Source organism: Ahaetulla prasina, chromosome 1 (assembly GCF_028640845.1).
Source record: "Ahaetulla prasina isolate Xishuangbanna chromosome 1, ASM2864084v1, whole genome shotgun sequence".
Classification (NCBI taxonomy): domain Eukaryota; kingdom Metazoa; phylum Chordata; class Lepidosauria; order Squamata; family Colubridae; genus Ahaetulla; species Ahaetulla prasina.
Window position 1 is genome coordinate 242,733,941 of NC_080539.1, and position 23,058 is coordinate 242,756,998.

Consider the following 23,058-nt stretch of genomic DNA (forward strand, 5'->3'; position numbering starts at 1 on the left):
CTGAAGTGGTCTTCGACAGGAAGGACATTGTAAAGCCTTTGGTTTAACTTCAACTTCTGAAACATTTATTTTAGAAACATTTATTTGAAACATTTATTTTTGTTTATTTAAACATTTATGCTAGAAATTGAACAAAATAGAAATATACATGCATCTTTGCTTATAGAAAAGTTTCTTTGCCCAACCTTACTTGGGCTCCAAACAAATTTGCAGGCAGGCATCTTGGATGGAGACACAGGTAATTTGTTCGTATAAACGCCCTTAACAAGCTCATTGTATTTTGCACCATGCTTATATTTTGTACTTGATTTAAAAAATCGCGCCTTCCGAAATACGCGTTTGAAAATACGTGTACGTTGCAAGAGAGGATCAATCATACCTCCAAGCCTCTAGGAGTCGCTACAAGGGCGCCTTTGGCCGTGAGGCCGTGTTGGAACATCTCCGGCTGTCATTTCCGATTACGTCCGCTTTTTTCCACCCTCCTTCCTTCTTCTGGCGCACGTGTGCTCTCCGATCTTAGCTGTTGCGGAAGGATGGCGGCGAATACCGGGAAGCTTCCGATGCGGCTCCTGCGCAAAAAGCTGGAAAAGCGCAACCGCAAAATCCGTCAGCGTAATTTGGCCAGGCAAGCAGCCACCGATCAAAACCTGGCCGCGGGAGCATCGCCGGCGGGAGAAACGCTGGGTAAGGTCATCATCATCATCACCACCACCATCAGTTTATAGCCTGGCTAGGTGGCTCAGTGGCTAAAACGCTGAGCTTGTCAATCAGAGAGGTCGGCGGTTCGAATCCCTAGTGTAGGTCTCTTGCGTGAGCAGGAGTTGGACTAGATGACCTCCAAGGACCCTTCCAACTCTGTTACTGTTATCATCGTCGTCGTCTCTTTCTCTCTTCGAGTCCTATTTAGTCCCAGTCCCCCCCCCCCCAGGGTGTGGAAGGAAGCCGGTGGCATGTTGTTTTTTCAGGGCAGACTCGATTGCCTCTTGCGCAGAAAGGGTCTCCCAAAATGCGGGTTGCTTATAATGTCAGAATTAGCCAGCTTGGGTTGAGTCGTTTGACACAAAACCGTACTGGTGTGTACATGCAACCCACCCTATCAAACGCTTGCAAAGAAGTTGCCTGGATAGGGTGAAGGGGTGGTAATGTTTGCATGAGATAAAGAAATCTTGCTGGATAATTTTACTTACCGGAAAGGAAGGCCAGCTCATGCATGGATGATGGAGTTTTGATACCGGAGTTGAGTTCAAATGACTAAAAGTTTATGACATGCCAATAGCACTTAGACTTATATACTACTTTACAGTGCTATATACAGCCCTCTCTAAGCAGTTTACAGAGTTAGTTTATTTCCCCCAAACAGTTGGGGTCCTCATGCCATTTATGCACAAAAATCTGATCTAGTGAGGGTCAAGCCAAATTGGTGCTAGATAAGGGTCCGTGGAATTCACCAGGGGCTGGACTGGTATCAGTTATAGGAGTGACTTCAGACTGATGACACATTTGCCCCATGCTCAGGATCTGCCTGCTAATCTCCTACATATGGATTGGGTAGAACCTCTTAAGGAGCTGGAGCAGCTTCCTTGTGAAAGAAAGGTTGCAACATTAGGGCTTTTTAGTCTACACAAGAGGCGAATGAGTGAGGTGTACAAAATTATGCCTTATGTGGGTAAAGTGGACAGAAAGAAGCTGCTTTCCTCTTCCCAAAATACTAAAACCGGAGGTAACCCAATGAAATGGAATCCTAAAAGGATCAGCATCAACAAAGGATAAATTTTTATATGTATATTACTCAACCTAAGAATTTACTACCATGAGATGTGGTGCTATCTACCAGCTTGACTGGCCACTGTGAGAACAGCCTGCTGGATCAGGTGAGACAAGGGTGTGATCCAGCAAGGTCTATTTTAGTGGCCCAATCAGTAAAGTGGTAATAATATTCAATTCAATAAACACTGTAGCAAGTACGGTAGAATACAGGTGCTTAATTGATATTCTTATAAAAACTGTGTGTGGTATATTCATTGATCCTTGTTACCTGAATGAGATTTCTAGATACGTCTTTGGCACTTAAGCGCAGCAACAGTTGACCTTTTTGTTTGTGCCATTAGAAAATGCAGTGGAGAATGTCTCAGAAGAAGTTTCCAACCTTTCAGAAACAGCAATGAAAGACCCCAAAATGACAGAGGGGGAATTGCTTGATGTAACAAAAGCTGAGGAAGCTGAGTGTAAACAATCTGGGAAGAAGAAGAAGAAAAAGAAAAGGAAAGTTGAAAATTGTGCAGAAAATGGTATGATAGTTCTTATTTTTGCTTCTTTTTAAATGAGCGTTACTTTATTTCCTTAGTTCTTTTCCTCCCCTTGATAGCATTGCAGTAGTCTTTTTATGATTGTATTTTATGTTATTATTTTAATTATAATACATATAGACGAGCGTACCAAACACAAAAGCTACAATTGATACTCTGTAGTTTAGTAGATATGGGAAGTCATAATACAGGTATATATAATCATTCATGGTATAGATAAGTTGAAGACAAAAAAGTCTTTCTTTTTTTCTGATAATACTGGAATGATGTTCAATATCATCCGCTGTAACGGAAAGCAGGGAAATATTTAAGACCAGCAGAAAGAAAGACTTTTGTTAGTTATTGCATAAATATAGTGGAATTTACTGTAATGGCAATTCAATGCTAATACCGTTGCCTGCTAAGTCATGAACAGCATCCCTTAAATGTTGGTTGCTAGGATGTGATAATGGAAAGGGACTATAAGTAGTCCTCGGGTTACAACCACAATTGAACCCGTAATTTTTGCTGCTAAGTGAAACATTGGTTACGTGAGTTTGTCCCATTTTATGACTTTTCCTGCCACCATTGTTAAGTGAATCATTGCATTTGTTAAGTCAGTAACACGGTTGTTAAGTGAATCTGGCTTCCCCATTGACTCTGCTTGTCAGAAGTTCACAAAAGCGGATCACATGACCCTGGGACACTTTAAGAGTCATAAATATGAGCCAGTAGCCAACCATCGGAATTTTGATCATGTGACCAAGGGGATGCTGCAGCGGCTGTAAGTGTAAAAAATGGTCTTAAGTCACTTTTCAGTGCCATTGTAACTTTAAATGGTCACTAAATGACTGGCTGTAAGTTGAGGACTACCTCATTCCTTTCATTCCAGGTGTATCAGTGTCTAGTTACCACTGTGGGTCACCAAATACTGGATTAGATCCATTAGAGCTCTTTCCCAGTAACAGTGCATGCTGAGATTCAATAATAATGAAACAAGTGCTGTGCTGAGTATCTACCCTCAGCTCTGCAATAGGTTGAAGTAGATCATTCATGAGGAACGGTTTATATTAGCTTTCCTAAATAAAATGGTGTCTCTAAGCTTACGTGAAAGTATCTCTCATTTTTCTTGTCCATCCATTTCTAGCTGGTAAAATGTTTCATAAAATGGACATTTGATCTGATCAGATGCAACAACACAAAACTTAAGTCCATTTCAAACTATGAGGGGTATATGGCAGCGGTATAAGGAAACAAAACTTTATGTCTAAAAAAAAAATCTGCATTTTGAGTGGTTTTAACTTTCAGTGGAGAGAATAGCATAGCATAGAATAGAATAGCTTTAATGTCACTTTGAATATAGACTAATCGTCATACATTAAAATGAAATTATATTGCATACAGTTCTCAAAGGGTCTCCACCTCTAATATAAATATAAACATGACAAGATAAATAAATAATAAATGCATACATACAGAATTATGCATGTACCCACATATATTATATGACCCGGAGAAACAACACAGTGTAGTTCGAATGTATACATGTACATGGCAAGAGAAACAAATCTTCCAAGTTTACAAAGAGATTACTGCTTCATCTTCAGATAATTATTGATAATGAAAATTGGTTATGTGGACCTGGAAAGAGATACTATGTATGTATTAGAATGATAGATAGATAAGTTGACATTCTAGAATATGAATGTCAGAAATAACTGTACAACACTTGCACTGTTTAAAATAGTATGTATGTTATTTTGTTTTTAACCATTGTTTCATATTAAGTGGAATGCCAGGACAATTACACAGCACTCAATATATCTGTATGTAAATAATAAAAATATATTTTTAAAAAATGAAAATTGGTTTTGGTGTATGCAGGTAGTAAAAAAGCAAAAGTTGAGGAAGAAGATCTTGAAACACAAGGGGCTTTACCTGGGAATCTCAAAGAAGAAGAAGAAAATGCTGAATGTCCAACGGAAGAAGAAGCATCCGATGATGCTGATGGACCTGTCTTGCCTCTGGGTTTAACAGGCAAGTTTTCCCAATTCTGTTTCTCAGATTTTGTACGTTGACATATCCACATTACATCGTAAATGCATGGAATAAGTCTTATCAAACTCAGTGGAATTTAGAAATATATTGGAATTGTATGCAGGAACCTGGAATCTCTTTATTTTTACTGAACTTAGAGGCCAAGCCTTTGGCCTTGGTTAAATATTTATTCATTTTAATTGTTAGTTCACTGGCTTGTGGGTAACATAAGACTTGTACTAAAAACATCCATTCCTAGTGATTAGAATGTTAAGGATATTACATTAAGGGAAAAAATGTTGTAATTAACAGCTTTGAGTACTTTCTTGTGATGGATGATGGGCTGTAACCCAAACAAATAAATTCAAAGTCAATGGATTTCAAGGTTGATTTCATAAATGTAGGAATATTTATTGAAAAACTGGTGATTTTATTGAGGAATGTGATGTATATGGGAATGCATTGGTTTAAAAAAATCTAAGCAGTACAATTTTTCCAAAATAGAGTGGCTAAATTTGACTCAGCCTTAAATGGTTTGATGACCTAATATTTCCTTCCATGTTTATCTTCCTGCTTGACATTTATTTATTTATTTGTTTGTTCGTTCATTTGTAAATTTATAAGTTGATTTATTTACAAATAAGCCAAGGTGGCAAACATATCAAACAAACCTATTTTTCTCTACAACAACCACCCTCTAAGGTGGGTAGAACTCGGAGCGAGTCACTGGCCCAAAGTCATGCAGCTGGATGCTCTTTCATGGTTAAGGTGGGAATAGAACTCATGGTTTCCAGTCTGATGTCTTAACCACTACACCAAATTGGCTCTCGATTGTTTTAAACTAGGCATACTTAAACTCTCTTCTATTTTAATACAATTAACTTCTTTTTTATCTATAGTGATTGATTAGGAGCAATTAAATAAGGCTGACATTGCTTGTTTCTTCAGGTGCTTTTGAGGATACTTCCTTTGAGTCTCTTAAAGATCTTGTCAGTGAGAACACGTTGAAAGGGATAGCAGACATGGGATTTACACACATGACAGAAATTCAACATAAAAGTATTAAACCGCTTTTGGAAGGCAGGTAAGAAATGACATTTTTAAAGAGAAGGCAAACGAAATGAATTTCTGTCACAGATGATTGACAGGCACAAAGCAGTAGTAATTAAAATTGTTGTCTTGGAGTTATAGTATTCAGTTAATCAGCCTTATTTTTTAAGTATGAATTAATTTTAAATTCATATTAATGTTTCTACTTTTTAAATAAAAATATTAATTTCCAAATCACTTATACATTCCTTTTTTCTCTCTTTTCTTTTTGAAATTATTCTACATGGCAGAGATATTTTAGCAGCTGCAAAAACTGGCAGTGGCAAAACTCTTGCATTTCTCATTCCAGCCATAGAACTTATCTACAAGTTAAAATTTATGCCTAGAAATGGTGAGAAATTTTTTTTTCTTGAAATTTCATTTGAAATCTTGAAGATAAATGTGGTGTAGAGGTCCAAGTAGTCATTTCCAGGGGAAAAGAGGTCTCCAATTTGATGACAGTTGACTTTTCTAATTTGGTTGTCCCATCTTGATGTGTATTATTTACTTTAACTGAGTCAGGGCAAAGGTATTACCCTCTTCGAAACCTGCCGGAGCTGAGGGGAAAAAAGTGGTATGGATCTCTTACCACTGTTCCTGAGGTGGCAGAGCATGTGTTAGGTTGACCCAAATTATAAGTTTGGGTCCTTTTGGTGTATCAATCCTCTGCTGAGCTCTCTAGTCACCAGCTTGATCATCTTCCTCCTTACCTTTTGGTAAGGGGTTGGTTCTAGTAGATTTAAGAGATTATAACCTCCATGGTGGCAGCCATAGATTTGGTGGTCTTGGGAAATCTGAGCTCCAAATTTGTAGGTAGGCCTATGTTAAAACTTGTTTTTTTATCTCTGGGGAGTTAGCAATCGGGATGTTGAGAATACATTATTGTTGTATTTTATATGTCACGGTGAGGTAGCTTCCTGGTCCAAATGCAGTTGACTGTGCCCTGCTCCCTCTGCAGGGCTTGACCGATTCATTTGGTCCACCTTAGGCACTTTATGGATCCAGATGATTTTCCTAGGTGTTTCCCTGACATGAGTAGAGGTTGAGAGTTTGATCCATCACTGGCAAGAAGCAGTGTGTCTCACGCCCCTGACAAAACGGCTCCTGACTATTGGCCAGTCTGGGTGATCCCTTGGTTTACAGAAGATGGGAGATGAAATGGCAGAAGCAACGCCTGGTATACAAGTGGAGGGCAATGAAGACTGAATCTGACTAAGCGCAGCTAATGTGCCCAGGTTTGGGGCCAACTCTGTGGCAACATGAGAGGCAAAGTGTATGTAATTCTCTCTTATTGTGTCAGCAGGTTATCATCCAGAAGCCCATCTCTTGTAATTATCTTTGAGTAAAGGGTGTCTTGTAGAATCACCACCTTGCCACTCTTGACCAATTCGTTGGGCTGAAACACAGGATAGCTGTTTTCCCATAGTAGGTCTAGCCTTCTGGAGTGGCTTCCCATTGGAGGTTCAGTTGGCGCTGGCATTGTCCACTTTCCAGAATGAGTTGACAATGGAACTCTCTTGAAGGACATTTGGTGTGTGGCATCATCTGTTGTAAGCTGGTTTTAAAATTATTTTGGGTTTATATTACAGGCAGTCCCCAACTTACGACCACAATTGAGCCCAAAATTTATATTATTAAGTGAGTCTTGCCCCATTTTACAACTTTTCTTGCCACGTTTGTTAAGTAAATCACTGAAGTTGTTAAATTAGTAACACGGTTGTTACGTGAATCTGGCTTCGCCATTGTCTTTGCTTGTCAGAAGGTTACAAAAGGTGATCACATGACCCCGGGACATGTTAATTGTCATAAATATGTACCAATTGTCAAGCATCCAAATATAAATCACATAACCATGGGGGGAGGGGGGGGTGCTGCAATGGTCATAAGTGTGAAAAATGGCTCTAAGTCACATTTTTCAATGCTGTTGTAACTTCAAGCGGGCACTAAATGAACTGCTGTAAGTCAAGGACTACCTGTATTCTTGTGGGGAGGGTTGGTTTTTTTGTTTGTTTGTTTTTTGCTGCCAAGAGTTTAGATTGTTTAGCTCAGGGGTCTCCAACCTTTGGAACTTTAAGCCTGGCAGACTTCAACTCCAAGAATTCCCTAGCCAGCTTTGCTTTGCTGGCTGGGAAATCCTGGAAGTTGAAGTCCACCAGGCTTAAAGTTGCCAAGATTGGAGACCCCTGGTTTAGATTGCAGTAAGATGATAGGCAAACAGATAGGTTTGCCATTATCGGTTAGAAACTCTAGACATCTCTGTTTCCCTTCTTCATTTTAGGAACCGGTGTCCTTATACTCTCACCGACCCGAGAACTTGCCATGCAGACTTACGGTGTTCTCAAAGAACTGATGACTCATCATGTCCACACCTATGGCTTGATAATGGGGGGAAGTAATAGATCAGTTGAGGTACAAAAACTTGGAAACGGCATAAACATCATTGTTGCAACTCCAGGCAGGCTTCTGGACCATCTGCAGGTAAAAACAGATCGTATTGCATTATGCACGTCCTCTCTTTTGTCCATGTGTGTAGTTGACACCATTGTTGGATATGTTTTAGAATACTCCAGGATTTATGTATAAGAACCTGCAGTGTCTGGTAATTGATGAAGCTGATAGAATTTTAGAAGTTGGATTTGAAGAAGAAATGAAACAGATCATAAAGCTTCTACCAAGTAAGTCAGATATTTATGCTATCTGTATTTTGTGATACTTAAAAATTTATGCAGTAGTCCTACTTCCACTTTCGTAAATCCTATTCTTGTGTCAGCTGTACTAATTCCTACAATTCACTTTAAGCACTCTACAATCTTGAATGTTTGGTTTTACCGTGCTATATTATGCATATTTACTAAAGAAAATCCTTCCCCATTCAGTGGACATTACTCCCAATGTAGGATAGCTTGGAAAAAATTAGGATGGCTTGAAAAAACACATTTATAAAGATTTGGATGAGTGGCTATATATATATATGTATAACTGCCATTTTGTTTCTTCAATTTTTTTATTGTAAAAGCTTGTGAGACACTATTTTTTTTTAAAGGGGGGGTTTCTAAGTGGCATGTATCAGCTGGATAGTTCTAATTTGTTACCTTGTCAAGGTATGAAAAAAACCATGTATGTTTAATTTCATCCCTTTCCCTGCCAGAGCGTAGGCAAACCATGCTGTTCTCTGCTACCCAAACCCGTAAAGTTGAAGATCTGGCAAGGATTTCTCTAAAAAAAGAGCCATTATATGTTGGGGTTGATGACAATAAAGAGACAGCAACTGTAGAAGGACTTGAACAGGTAATTTAAGCACAGACATCTTGGCAAACCATATTACTCTTAACATCTAATTCAATACTATTTGTAATGTTTAATTCTCTTCTTTCTTTGGGATTTTCTTCCTTGGCCCTTTCTTTCCCATTTTGAGACTTGTATCCAAGCATAAGGATATTTTCTCCCCTGTGTTTCTAACTCTAGTTCTTCTATTAATTTCTCTTTTAAAATGTTCATGAATTCTTTATCAGGCTTGATTGATAACTGCTGACTATATACTGATATTTCTGGATTTTCACATTCCTTCATCAATAAATTGTTGCCTGTTCTACAGGTAGTTAAATTAAAACGTATACTTTGCATCTTCATTTCGAAGTCATTAGAAATAGCGGTTTGGGAAGTAATATATTTTAAAAATAACACTTTTCAAACAATTACAGGGCTATGTAATATGCCCTTCAGAAAAGAGATTCCTCCTGCTGTTCACTTTCCTGAAGAAGAATCGGAAGAAGAAGTTAATGGTGTTCTTCTCTTCGTGTATGTCCGTGAAATACCACTATGAACTTCTTAACTACATTGATCTGCCGGTATTGGCTATTCATGTAAGTATTCATGATTTGGATAAATCGATGTACGCACACCTACACTACTGTGCTACTTAGGCCACCATTAGATTTGTTATTGGAGCAAATATATAGTGACTATATATAATGATGTTTCAGTCTCCTTATTAGAATATAACCAGAAAATACAGGAAATTTGTATGCAGTATTCAAAATCAAGAAAAAAAAACAGCTTCTGTAGGCTCAAGTGGCAAGTACAGGAAGTCCTTGACTTACAATTTTTCAAAGTTACAATGGCAGTGAAAAAACTAGTTTATGCCCATTGCAGCATCCCCATGGTCCTGTAATTTACATTCAGATGCTTGGCAACTGACTCATTTATGACGGTTGTAGTGTCCCAGGGTCATCAAATGAGACAAAACCCACTTAACAAATTTCTCATTTAATAACATAAATTCTGGGCTCAATGGTGGCCATATGTCGAGGACTACCTGTATGTAATGTGACTTCCTCTTACAATTGAACAACAGCAGACACCTGGCTTCCGTAAACCGAAATTGGGAACCCTCAGTACTGTCATTGTTTAACAGCTTGTATATCCTACTATTTCAAGCCAAAGTGACTGCTGTGCAAAAAAAAATTACACCAGTTTTGTGCAAGACCTGCTTGACCATTACATACACTACATGCATATATTGTATGAGTGTAATTCATTGGAAGCTTGCTAGTAAGACCAACTTTTCATCGCATCATTCCAGCCAAAATGCCAGAGATTACAGAATTTGACAGATGTAAGGTCATACTTTTGCATCAGCAAGGCCACTCTTGGAGGGAAATCAACAAACAAACTGGATATTTAAGATGTGATATTCAAGATTGAAAAATAATTACAGATGTGGTCAGTAAAACTTTGCTACAACAACAAATTTAATGGTGGCTGAAGACTTTTTTGCACACTATACTGTATATTACAGTAATTCAGCATCTGGATTATAATCCAGAGTTTCTCAGTTCTAAAATGCTTCTCTTACCTTAGGTTGGATTCAGAGTTTTCAACACCACCAAGATACCTTTTATTTGCTAATTTGTTATATGACGCTTGGTGCTGGTTTTTTCCCATTCTCCAGGACAGATTTTCAGGCTATTGCATAGCTGAGGAGAATGACTGAAATAAGTCTCCATTGAATCAAAAGCCCCATCTTTTGATGGCAGGGACTCCGAAGTGATTCTCATTCATCCAGGTCATAGTTGTCCCAAAAGTGCTTTTTCAGGAGGCAACTGGATTTTCTTGGGTGGGGTGGACTGTTCTTTTCTCTTTTTTTTTTCTTTTGAAGAAGTTTCGCTTCTCATCCAAGAAGCTTCTTGAGCTCTGACAGGACAGTGGGGAATGGAAGGATTTGTATTCCAGTGTCCTGTCAGAGCTGAAGAAGCTTCTTGGATGAGAAGCGAAACTTCTTCAAAACAAAAACAAAAACCAACAAAGTCCAGTTGCCTCCTGAAAAAGCACCTTTGGGATGGTAGGGACTGTTTCTTCTCCTGGAAACCTTTGTGACCTCCAACCCTTTCATTGTAGTAACTTTATGAGCACTTTAACCATCTTACGGTCAACTAATTTACCAATTTTATTTTTGACCAGCTAAGTGTCAATGTTGACTGATTTCTGTTCTTAGATTTATGAGAGTTCTAGGGCATTGTAAATCCAGAGGCTTTTCTTCTGCTCTCGTGTTGCAGTGAAGATCCACTTTTGTGCCTTAGTTGGGTGTCTCAAACTGTCTTTCAAGCTTGAATAATGCAGGCTGCTTTGAGGTTATTGCAAATAGCAAGTGGCCTTTATGAAGGTTGGGGTGCATAACAACAGTGTCAGATTCTCAGCAAGATTTCAGCAGCAGAGTCATAAATTAACCTTTAAATGCCATCTGGAGCATCTTTCTCTTAAAGCTGTCTTTAAAGTGCTTATCTGAAAAACAGGGTTCTGTCAGCAAGGTTGAAGTTGTTTGTTAGAACAGTGTTTGCTGTCAGCAAACTATTTTAAGTGGTTCCAGTTGGTATATGACATTTGCTTCTACTGTACCGTGTAGAAGAACAGAAACATCCATTGATTCCATATGTATTAGCATAAAAAGAAAAAAATAGATTTTTGTTTGCCCATTTTTAGTTTCATAAATAAACTCTTAAGTCATTTTTATGGAAATCTGGGCATTACCTCTGTGGAAGGAATTACAAATATGGTAAAAGAGGGACTGCTAATATACCTTAGAGGTATGTAAAATGTGGTTTTGGCCTTTTCTCAGACAAGAACTTAGACATTTTGGGTTGATTTCCTCCTTCTTTAAAACAAAAACCAACAAAGTCCAGTTGCCTCCTGAAAAAGCACCTTTGGGATGGTAGGGACTGTTTCTTCTCCTGGAAACCTTTGTGACCTCCAACCCTTTCATTGTAGTAACTTTATGAGCACTTTAACCATCTTACGGTCAACTAATTTACCAATTTTATTTTTGACCAGCTAAGTGTCAATGTTGACTGATTTCTGTTCTTAGATTTATGAGAGTTCTAGGGCATTGTAAATCCAGAGGCTTTTCTTCTGCTCTCGTGTTGCAGTGAAGATCCACTTTTGTGCCTTAGTTGGGTGTCTCAAACTGTCTTTCAAGCTTGAATAATGCAGGCTGCTTTGAGGTTATTGCAAATAGCAAGTGGCCTTTATGAAGGTTGGGGTGCATAACAACAGTGTCAGATTCTCAGCAAGATTTCAGCAGCAGAGTCATAAATTAACCTTTAAATGCCATCTGGAGCATCTTTCTCTTAAAGCTGTCTTTAAAGTGCTTATCTGAAAAACAGGGTTCTGTCAGCAAGGTTGAAGTTGTTTGTTAGAACAGTGTTTGCTGTCAGCAAACTATTTTAAGTGGTTCCAGTTGGTATATGACATTTGCTTCTACTGTACCGTGTGTAGAAGAACAGAAACATCCATTGATTCCATATGTATTAGCATAAAAAGAAAAAAATAGATTTTTGTTTGCCCATTTTTAGTTTCATAAATAAACTCTTAAGTCATTTTTATGGAAATCTGGGCATTACCTCTGTGGAAGGAATTACAAATATGGTAAAAGAGGGACTGCTAATATACCTTAGAGGTATGTAAAATGTGGTTTTGGCCTTTTCTCAGACAAGAACTTAGACATTTTGGGTTGATTTCCCCCCTCCCTTCTTTAAAACAAACCAAAGCACAAAACTACTAAAATAGAATAATGGGAGTTGGCGATGTTGTCTTACGCAACCAATAAATCTCAGTAGCAACCTTTTTCTGATGCCATTGTTTGGTACGGCAGTTTTAGTTAAAAAAAAAATTCAGTTGCTTACCACTTCCTTATCTTGCATGTCTTTTTTTTCTAGGGCAAGCAGAAACAAACTAAACGCACAACCACGTTTTTCCAGTTCTGCAATGCGGATTCTGGAATACTCTTATGCACAGATGTAGCTGCTCGCGGGCTGGACATTCCAGAGGTTGACTGGATAGTTCAATATGATCCACCTGATGACCCGAAGGTATTGCATATTCTCAAAAATTGTATACTTTAAATATGCATTAATTCAAATTGTATGTGTAATGTTAAAAATCGGAAATTAGAGTAGTCTGGGATAGTTTATTTTTAATTAACTCCAGCAAAGCTGAATTTAGCATGTTCCTGTTTTTATTTATGTATTTTATTTATTACTTTTGTATCCCGTTTGTATCTTGGACACCCTGGTTTAGCTATGTAAATGGCTTCAGTGTCGGTCCAAGGGTTGAGCCATTGCAGTTGGGTGCCTGGATAGGCAGCTCTGTGGGTAAGTGGCACTGGCTTTAAGGAAAACAAGAGAATGAACTCATATTAGTGATGGGTTCTGGGATGCTAGAGTGCCTTAGCCGACTTCTGAATTTAGCTATTGTTGAAACAAATGCTGCCAGTTAAAAATAAATACATTCACAATGGGTCTGTTGATTTAAAACCTCCAGGCTTTGCTTTATTAGTATGTTTGCTTTATTAGTATGCAATTTGTAAAGTATATTAAATACGAATAGGGGACTTTGGATAAATTGGCATGACCTTCCGTGCTATTCTTTCATGATTATCAACATGAAACCAAAATGTTAGTTTATGCTCTTATTACTTCCCATTAATGAAAGGAATATATTCATCGTGTTGGGAGAACAGCCCGTGGAATCAATGGCAGGGGGCATGCCCTGCTCATTTTACGGCCAGAAGAACTAGGATTCCTGCGTTACCTCAAGCAAGCCAGGGTAAGTTGCTATGGAGCACTATAGCATTGTACTAGTAGCTGCAGTGATTAGTCTTTTCTTTCCCCAGTAATATGAGTTTCTTCATGTTTAATATTTAACAATATAGCTTCATTAGAAATACAGGGCAGCTGGCATAGCGGAACTGTGTAATATGGAATATAAAATAATGGAGCAGTTTTAATCCAAATTACCTTAGACTAAGTAGTAGTACTAATTGGATGCTGTGGTTGTGGATTCAGGTTTCATATGGTTGCTAGTACCTAGGACAAAGAGGATTAGCTATCTATAATACTAAAATGGCCATCTTCTGTCTTTTTTAAAAACAAAGAAACCTCCCTCTATTCAGTACCCTCAAGGTGAGTCAGTAAGTAAAACTCTCCAAAAAGAAGGCCTAGCCGCTTTTTGAGTGGGTCAAAAGAAAATAAGACCCAACCTTCTTTTTGGAGAAACATGGTAAGAGTTAAAAAAAAAACCTAGCTTAGCAATATGTGTACACCCAGCCAATGTTTACATTTCCAGAGTTAGATGGTCTAAATTTAGGTGTGTTGAAATGTATTATATTCTTAATATCTTGTGTAGATATAACATTCATTATGTAGAATTTATGTTGAGAACTTAATCTTTATATTTTTAGGTGCCATTAAGTGAATTTGAATTTTCTTGGTCTAAAATTTCTGACATTCAATCTCAGGTAAATATAGACTATATTATGAATATTTTAAAAACTTGCTTATTTTTTTCCCCATTTGTATAGCTAATAAAGTATTCAGCAGTTCAACGATGCAAAAAACAACAAAAGATTCATAGTGGTTTTATTTTGATATTCTTGTGAAATGTGATAGTACAAGATCCAAACATCTGATTAAATCAGATGCAGTATGAAATTTCTTGTTAAGAATGAACAAGAATTGACTGCTTTTCTAACATTGCCATCTGTGCAGCTTTGACACAAAATATACAAATTATAAGATTATAATTATAAGAACTGATCCTTAAACAGAGTACAGATGAATATATGAGTATAAGCATTTGGATTTGTAATTTTTTAGAAAGGTTTTTTTTGGGGGGGGGGGAACAATTCTCAGGGATGCAGGTGGGATATAGGAGGGATAGATGGCAAAGGAAATGAGAGCAAGGCCAATTCTAATTATATATTTTAAAAGTCCACTTCTAGGATGTTGCTTGTACCCATGGAGAAGAATCAAGTTGTGGCAATAAATTGTGATTGCTTTAGTAAGCAGGAAAGCTTGAGATGAGACTGTTTTAATGCAAGCAACTAAAGTAAGTTGCTTTATAGTAAGATGCTTACAATTATCTGTAATGGCTTAAGAGTGTTCTCTAGAATTTTAGGCAGGAATTTCTCCAGCCTAGTTTATCTGGAAGTTGCTAACATGCAAATCAAGTATTTTATGGTTGAGCAGTGGTCTTTTCCTAACTATGAACTTGGTATACTGGTAGTAGCTAATCTGATATTTGAAATAATAACAAAAATATTATTCTATATCCATAAAGCTACACGATATGTTTCAGTGCCATGAATTTTAGAGTGGTATACAATGCAAACATACAAATAATTTTCTGTTTGGGTAAATGTCAGCTACCTATAAATTGTTAACGACTATGAAGTACAAATACAGTTCTTTATGCTTCTTTATTTATAAATTTTCAGCTGGAAAAATTGATTGAGAAGAATTACTTCCTCCACAAATCAGCCCAAGAAGCATACAAAGCCTATATAAGAGCTTATGATTCCCACTCTTTGAAGCACATCTACAATGTCCATAGCTTGGATTTGATCAAGGTTGCTTTGTCCTTTGGCTTCAAGGTCCCGCCGTTTGTGGATCTCAGTATCCTTTCACTACAAGTTAAATTACTTTTCCTCCCTTTTTTTCTCTGTTTCCATTTTTTCTCCTCACCCAATAATGTGCTTGCTTGAGTGGGTTGGTGGCAATTTTTTGATGTTAATAAATCATTTAAAAGTTAGTGAGATACTAGCAATCTATAAGATTTTTTTTTTGTCATAGTTAGATGTGAGGAAAAACAAGCTTTAGATGTACGCTTGCTCATTTGTGTCATTAAGATAATATCATTTGTTGTGATATTTGAATGCTGTTATTGTAGTGATCTTACATGTTATGTACCATATTTTTTAATCTGTTGTGTGGAGGGGGCTGCTTAGACGTCTAACAACCTTTGATATAAGCTGACAGTGAGTGATGGGAACAGAAATCCAATGAATCTGGAAAGTTCCATAGTTAAGGAAAGCTGGTCTTGAATCAGCTATTACTTTGTCCTCTTTTGAAACTACTAATGTATTGCCAGCAAACTGATGTTGTGCTTAAGTGAAAGGCTTGTGTCAGCCTCTAAAACAGGCCTGTCAAAACTGGTGGCCCACGGGCCAGATGCGTCATATGCAGGCCATACCCACCCCAGCACCACAAAGGAAAATAACACCTCGATACATCACGATATGTCACGTGACGTGATCGGGTTTGACACCCGTGCTCTAGAGGTCAGCAGTTCGTTTCCACATTTAATGATGGTACCAAAAAAAGAGGATTAACTGAGGTAGCTGTCTACAGGAAAACCAATGGAAAAGTTAAGACCACTAATAAGCAGGCAAGTCTATCTATAGTTAGGAATAAATTGCAAAATTATTGTGGAAATTAGGGCTCTTTCCACTGTTGGCAACATGCTTTTTGAACTCTTAGCTATTATCCTGTGCAATTTTTTTTGAGCCTCCATTCCTTAACGTAATCTTCAGATGTAAACAGCAGCCATGGAAAGAGACTGCAAAAAAGAGGCGGAGGTGGCGGCTTTGGCTACCAGAAGGCAAAGAATGTTCAGAAATCCAAAATCTTCAAGCATATTAACAAGAAAAAATCTGACAACCGGCAGTTTTCCCGCTGAATTGCTTTATTCCGTGTTGACTGAAATGGCTGTATTACTTTTCAACCAGTGTACAGTCTTATTCATTTGGGGACAGAATTATATGTACGTATTTCAAATTAAAGCTCAGTATTTCAACATGATCCATTCTAATCATTATCTTAACATGGAAGACTCCTGTATGTTGTCTCCCCAGCTGTTCCATGAATAGTTGTAGACAATGGGATCTGATCCTGTACTCCAGATGGTATAAGGTAATTCGTAGCTTCCTTGCAGTGCAGGTATCAGTGTAATCAGACCTTTCTGGTTGCCTAGAAATCTTCCAAAAGCAAATCCCATGATCACAGTGTATAGTATATTATATGGTTCTTTTTACTTTTCTTCTACAAGCTGTTTGAAATATTGGGCATATTTTGGAATTTGACTATAAACTATGTATTGGTTTTTTTAAAAAATGATTTTTCTATTGTAAAGATTTTTAATGGGATGATCTTATTTGTAAAAGTTCGGCTTTTAGGATCACACTAACACCTGAAGTGTTTTGTCTTCTCAGATCTAGTGATGCCTTCAGAATGACGCTTTGCAAATATTAAAGGAAGTTTGAAGCAGAAAGAACTATTATTTTGCGATTATATAAAAAATATACTTTGAAAGTCATAAAATAAATAAATTGGGAAAGTTTGCACTTTGTGTAAGTTAAATGGTTACAGTCAGAAAGATAGCCAATGTTGAATTAGTGTGTGGACTATGCATTCAAAGTTACCAGTTCTGATCTGCAGATGCTTTCTTAAATCTCTTATTCATGCTTCCACCTCTGTTGCAAATGCATTTAAACCTTACATAGCTGGCTTATTTGGAAGAATTTGCCTTTTGAAATTGCTGCAATAGCACAACACTGGAAAACTGGCAGTCATGCTTAGAGGAAGAACTGTTAACATGAGTTGCTGGGAATTTGGCACAATAACAATTTAATTTTTTATTATTATTATTATTAAATAGTATATTTTATTTTTATGAGTAATATGTAGTTAGATTCACAGATCAAGACTGTGTGACTAACATGATTCAAGTCCTAAGCAAAGACCTAAAAATTATTAAAATGGTATCTTAAGAACAGAAACATTTCCAAGCCGGGTTTTTTTTTTTTTTTTGGTGTTTTTTTTTGGTAAAGTTAGGATGTTCAGGTTCAATAAATACAAAATTTTCAGATATTGAGGGAGTCCTTTAGCTATAGCTCCAAGGGCTCTAATCATGATTGTATAACAATAGATTTCTTTTTCTATAAGCATTCAAGTCCTGATACTTCATAATTTTTTTCCAATTTCCAATCCTCAATCCTAGCATCATCCAGTATAGCAACATCACTGAACCAGATTTTCTTTTGTGACTGCTGTACAAAGCATATTATGAACAAGATGCCTGTGTGTTTGGATTTTAAAAGTCCCATAAGATCTTCACCCACTCAATTTCTAAAATCATCCCAACTTGATAGTCCCAGTAGTTTTTACAACATTCAAATCAAAACCTCTGGCAAAGTTTCCAATGAATAATTTTGGCCAGGCAATCATAACACTGCTTATAGTCAGTTTGTGAAATTTTTCTTACTATTTAAGAACTGCATGTAAAGCATCACCATTTTCCATTTTAATAAGGTGACTTCTAGATGCACTGTTCTGTGGATTTATTTATTTTTTTCACATTGATTGTGTAGGTGTATGTAGATGTGGTCAGGCGGTGAAGTGTTTTCTTCCAAGGAAAAGAAAAGATCTGGATTAATGTGAATCTCTGCAGCTTGAAGATGTGTAAACTTCACATCTTCAGCCAGGGAATTCTGGGAGTTGAAGTCCACACTTCAAATTGCCAAGGTTGAGAAACACCAATCTAATGTATACAGCAGTGTACAAATAGGATACTTGCTTGTCTTTTGTGCATTACTTTTAGCTTTATAGAAATCTATAAACCACGATAAACATTAACTGGAGAGCTAAAGTTTCCTGTGCACTTTTCCTGTTATCAATCTTAAGGTTACTTAATAGACTATACTATTCCACACTCAAGGCTTGTCTCATAAAGATGAAAGATGCTTTGAGCACTAACCATCCTGTGTTTCTTGAGGAATTGTCTCCCATTCAGAGAACCTTGACAACGAAATTGGACTTTGTAAGCCAGTTAAAAGCAGGTGATCAAAGTAAGATCACGTGGGAATTTTTAAAATAAGAATTGCCTTGCTGTGGCTCCCAATAGCGATAAATAATCTGGTACAATCCAAGCCTATTCACTACATGCAGGCATTAAAAAGCTATTGCAATCAAGATGAAATGGTACAGAAAGACAATATATTGACTGCATGGTGTAGTGACGATTTCATAAATCAGATAACGCTAGTTTCATAATAGCCATTGGACAAAACAACTACCAATTAGTGTTGTTCAGCTGTATAAGCTGTCGTACAGAAGGAAAAAATTATGAAGATCATTTGCAACATCTAAAATATATTTTCTGTGTTTGGAGGGGGGATAATTTTTGCACTCTTAACTAGAGAAAGGGTCCATTATTGTGTGGGAGATACCTTTCTCTATGGAGTTTGTGAGCAAATCAGCCATAAAAACAAGTTACTTATAAAGTGAAAAGCTGCTGTCTGAAGTGTTTCATATTTCAGCTTTTGGATGGAATTAGCCTTGTTAAGTGGGGCATCCACCACAGCACATAGATGATCTGAATGTTTTCTTGAGGCTGTAACAACAGCAGCATTGTTTTGCTTGTGACTCTTCTGCAGGGTACTTTATTACCAAGCTTCAGCTGTCAATATTAATCAATAAACTGCAAGAAAGAAAACTTCAGTTTTTACACTTTTTGGTAAAGTAATGCCTCAACATTTGTAACAAGATGGTTTTAACCAAAAAATGTTTAAATATTCCTCACCCATATCTTTAAATAGAAGAATGCAAACCCTCCCCCGTCATGCTAATTATTTTAGACATCATAATTTATTTTCTACCACTGTAGCATCTAATACGCCTACGCCTCCACCCTCATTGCGTCGGCAGATAACCGCCCGCCGCCCCAGCTGGGTGACCCGCCTTCCTACATCAGGAGGTGCGGATGACCCTTGCAGGACGAGCCGAGGAGTTTAGTGGTTATCTATACGATAAAATCGCTCAGCTGAGGGACGGTCTGGACCGAATTTGGGATGATCCAAGCGAGGGAGAGGAGGCACGTCTTGTTGAGCACATTTGGGATGAGTTTGACCCTGTGGCTCCCGAGGACGTGGACAGGTTGTTGGGGAGGCTTCACGGCACGACATGTTTACTGGACCCGTGTGGCTGGTACTGGCCACTCAGGCGGTGACACGAGGATGGCTCCAGAGGATTATCAACGCTTTGTTGGATGGGGTTTTCCTGCCGCCTTGAAAGAGGCGGTGGTGAGACCCTCCTTAAGAAGCCCTCTTGGACCCAGCTATTTTGGCTAATTATCGTCAGTTCCAACCTTCGCTTTGTTGCGAAGGTTGTAGAGAGTGCCGTGGCGCGACAGCTGCCCCAACACCTGGATGAAGATGTCTATCTAGACCTGCTCCAGTCCGCTTCCGACCCGGATACAGCACGGAGACAGCTTTGGTCGCATTGGTGGATGATCTCTGGAGGCCAGGGACAGGGATATTCCTCTGCCCTGGTCCTATTAGACCTCTCAGCGCGCTCGATACCATCGATCATGGTATCCTGCTGCGCCGGTTGGAGGGATTGGGAGTGGAGGCACCGATATCGGTGGTTCTCCTCCTATCTCTCCGACCGTCGCAGACGGTGTTGACAGGGGGCAGAGGTCGACCGCGAGGGGCCTCACTTGTGGGGTCCTCAGGGTCGATTCTCTCGCCCCTGCTGTTCAACATCTACATGAAGCCGCTGGGTGAGATCATCAGTGGTTTCGGGGTGAGATACCAGCAGTACGCTGACGACACTCAGCTGTACTTTTCCACCCCGGACCACCCCAATGAAGCTGTTGAAGTGCTGTCCCGTGTTTGGAGGCTGTACGGGTCTGGATGGGGAGAAACAGGCTCAAGCTTAATCCTCCAAGACGGAGTGGCTGTGGATGCCGCACCGATTCAGTCAGCTGCAGCCGCGGCTGGCTGTTGGAGGCGAGTTACTGGCCCCAAAGGATAGGGTGCGCAACTTGGGTGTCCTTCTGGATGATCGGCTGTCGCTTGAAGACCATTTGACGGCCGCTCCAGGAGGGCCTTCCACCAGGTTCGCTTGGTCCGCAGTTGCGCCTTCCTTGATCGGGATGCCTTATGCACAGTCACTCATGCGCCTGCTACCTCTCGCTGGATTACTGTAATGTTTCTACATGGGGCTCCCTGAAGTGCGCTCGGAGGCTTCAGTTAGTCCAGAATGCAGCTGCGCGGGTGATAGAGGGAGCTACACGTAGCTCCCATGTAACACCGCTCCTGCGCAGACTGCACTGGCTGCCTGTGGCCTTCCGGGTGCACTTTAAGGTGTTGGTTATGACCTTTAAAGCGCTCCATGGCTTAGGACCTGGGTACTTACGGGACCGCCTGCTGTTACCATACGCCTCCCACCGACCCGTACGCTCCCACAGAGAGGGACTTCTCAGGGTGCCGTCCGCCAAACAATGTCGGCTGGCGGCCCCCGGGGGGAGGGCCCTCCTCTGGGGGGGCTCCCACACTCTGGAACGAGCTTCCCCCGGGTTTACGCCAAATACCTGACCTTCGGACATTTCGTCGCGAACTCAAGACTCACCTTTTTATCCGCGCGGGGCTGGCTTAAATTGGGATTTTAAATCTTAAATTTATTAATTTTAAATGGGGTTTTAGTAGAGTAAATTTTAATCATTGGGCTAATTTAAATAAGTTTTTTAATTGGGATTTTAAATTTGTATATTGTATTGTTGGTTTTATTATGCCTGAGTCCTTCGGGAGAAGGGCGGTATAAAAATAAAATAAAATAAATAAATAAATAAATAAATAATATAGGCTTTACGTTTGCTCACTCACGCACAAACATTTTGGTGATAAATTCACAAACACATTTTTGTAGGAAAATTCTCATTTTTAACATTTCCGTGCACTTGATGCTATCTCCTGTACGCTTTCTGCCTTTATCTTAGAAAACACGGTTTCCAACGAAGCAATGTTTGCTTTGTGTTCTCCCGCATTCAGATTATTCTTCTAACTCAGAAACAAAAGAAATGATAAAAGGTAATTAAAGAGTTGATTGTACTGGTTGCCAAAGCACTCAGTTTCTTGGGACAAGATAGGAAATGGATGTGGCACTCATAACTGCAGTTATCATGAAGAAAAAAGGAACTTTAAAAAAAAAATCAATGCATAGTAATAGTTGCAAACTTAAATGTGAATTACGATTAGCCTGCCACATTTCTTTACAATTTTGCTAGGTAAGAAAATCCACATCTCTGAATTTTTGTTATACTCCCAATTAAAGGGACAATTGCTTTCCTTTTTATATATATATTGCGAAAATATAGAAAGAATTTAGCTTAATCCAAGCCTGTCTTCTTTTACTCCAAATTATAGCTTGCCCTTGAGGGAAGGAAAGGTTATCATTGCAGCATGATTATAAATAAAAGCAGTTTGCCCCTCTCCCTCCCCACCCACAAAAAAATTGCAATAGTACTTGACAAGTAAAAAATGGCAGCTTAAGGTTTGAAGGAACTCCAGAACCCGTTAGTGAAAACCATCAATGGAGGAGGAAAGTGACTTCCTCACCCATAACAATTATTTCTGTCCATTCATGTGCACCCTCTGAAGCTAACTACACAAACATTTTGCTGGTAATGCCACCTTTCTGCACCTTCCCGACTCCACTAATATTCTCACAGATATTAAAGACCATCATATCAAACCGTTATTGTTTTTCAGATAGCCAATTTGATGATTAATTCTAAATAAATTGATGTCGAAAGGAAAGACTCACTAATGCAGTTTTGAACCTGGAGATGTTATTTTCAAGAGGATAGACAAATTCTTTTTTTAAAAAAACAGCAACCCAATGAGAGCCACGAAGTGCTGAATATCGGCTTGAGAAGAAGTCAGTCATCCTGAAGCTACAAAAGAAATGTTGGACTTATAATTGAATGCATCCGACAGGTATCAAGATATTGGAAGTTTTATTGAGATGAGCGTTCCACAAGATATCCAATATTTTTGACAGCTTTGTCTTTGTTATTAAGAAGCTAAACTCTAAGTTATTGGTATTGAAATCTACAGGTATATTTTCAATAAAAAAAAATTTTTTTCATCTAAGCCTATTTATTTATCAATAAAGTTAGGTTTGTTCATTCCATGTTTACGCATTCAAATAGTAACAGAATTGTAAAAGCTTCTTCCTGAAAAATAATTGACCAGTTCACAATATCCTAATCTGGCCATAATGACTAATCACATTGTCATTATGTACATTTTATATACGGGTGTGAAGATTATTTCTTAAAATATAATTAATAGAGCAGCAGTTATCTATTCTGATCTTCAATCTTTGCTTCAGCTATCCTGAATGGAATCTATCAGAATGGTATACAGGTAGTCCTCAAGTTATGACCACAGTTGAGCCCAAAATTTATGTCAATAAATGAAACATTTGTTAATTGAGTTTTGCCCTATTTTACGACCTTTCTTGCCACCATTAAG

At 38.5% G+C, this 23,058-nt stretch overlaps 1 protein-coding gene across 3 annotated transcripts; it reads left to right on the plus strand.

Annotated features, from left to right (window-relative positions):
• The first annotated feature begins 477 nt into the window (after positions 1-477).
• DDX18 (DEAD-box helicase 18) lies at positions 478-22,642 on the plus strand. 3 transcript variants are annotated; one of them, XR_009156483.1, is made up of 15 exons: positions 478-684; positions 2,109-2,288; positions 4,170-4,322; positions 5,271-5,406; positions 5,663-5,763; positions 7,690-7,889; positions 7,972-8,086; positions 8,560-8,699; positions 9,113-9,274; positions 12,623-12,775; positions 13,398-13,511; positions 14,146-14,202; positions 15,181-15,358; positions 16,276-16,505; positions 22,291-22,642. XR_009156483.1 is itself a non-coding variant. In XM_058194423.1 (14 exons), the coding sequence occupies exons 1-14, from the start codon at positions 534-536 to the stop codon at positions 16,419-16,421; spliced, it is 1,986 nt and encodes a 661-aa protein (XP_058050406.1). In that variant the 5' UTR covers positions 478-533; the 3' UTR covers positions 16,422-19,450. The 3 variants fall into 3 exon arrangements, 1 of the variants encoding a protein (XP_058050406.1); XR_009156486.1 differs by lacking the exon at positions 22,291-22,642 and adding an exon at positions 16,954-19,449; XM_058194423.1 differs by lacking the exon at positions 22,291-22,642 and having other exon boundaries at positions 16,276-19,450.
• The last annotated feature ends 416 nt before the right edge of the window (positions 22,643-23,058 follow it).

Coding starts and splice junctions, on each gene's coding strand:
- DDX18 (XM_058194423.1), top strand. CDS start 534: ATGGCGGCGAATACCGGGAAGCTTCCGATGCGGCTCCTGCGCAAAAAG. Junction 14,203..15,180: donor TTTCTGACATTCAATCTCAG/GTAAATATAGAC, acceptor ATAAATTTTCAG/CTGGAAAAATTGATTGAGAA. Junction 15,359..16,275: donor CCCGCCGTTTGTGGATCTCA/GTATCCTTTCAC, acceptor CGTAATCTTCAG/ATGTAAACAGCAGCCATGGA.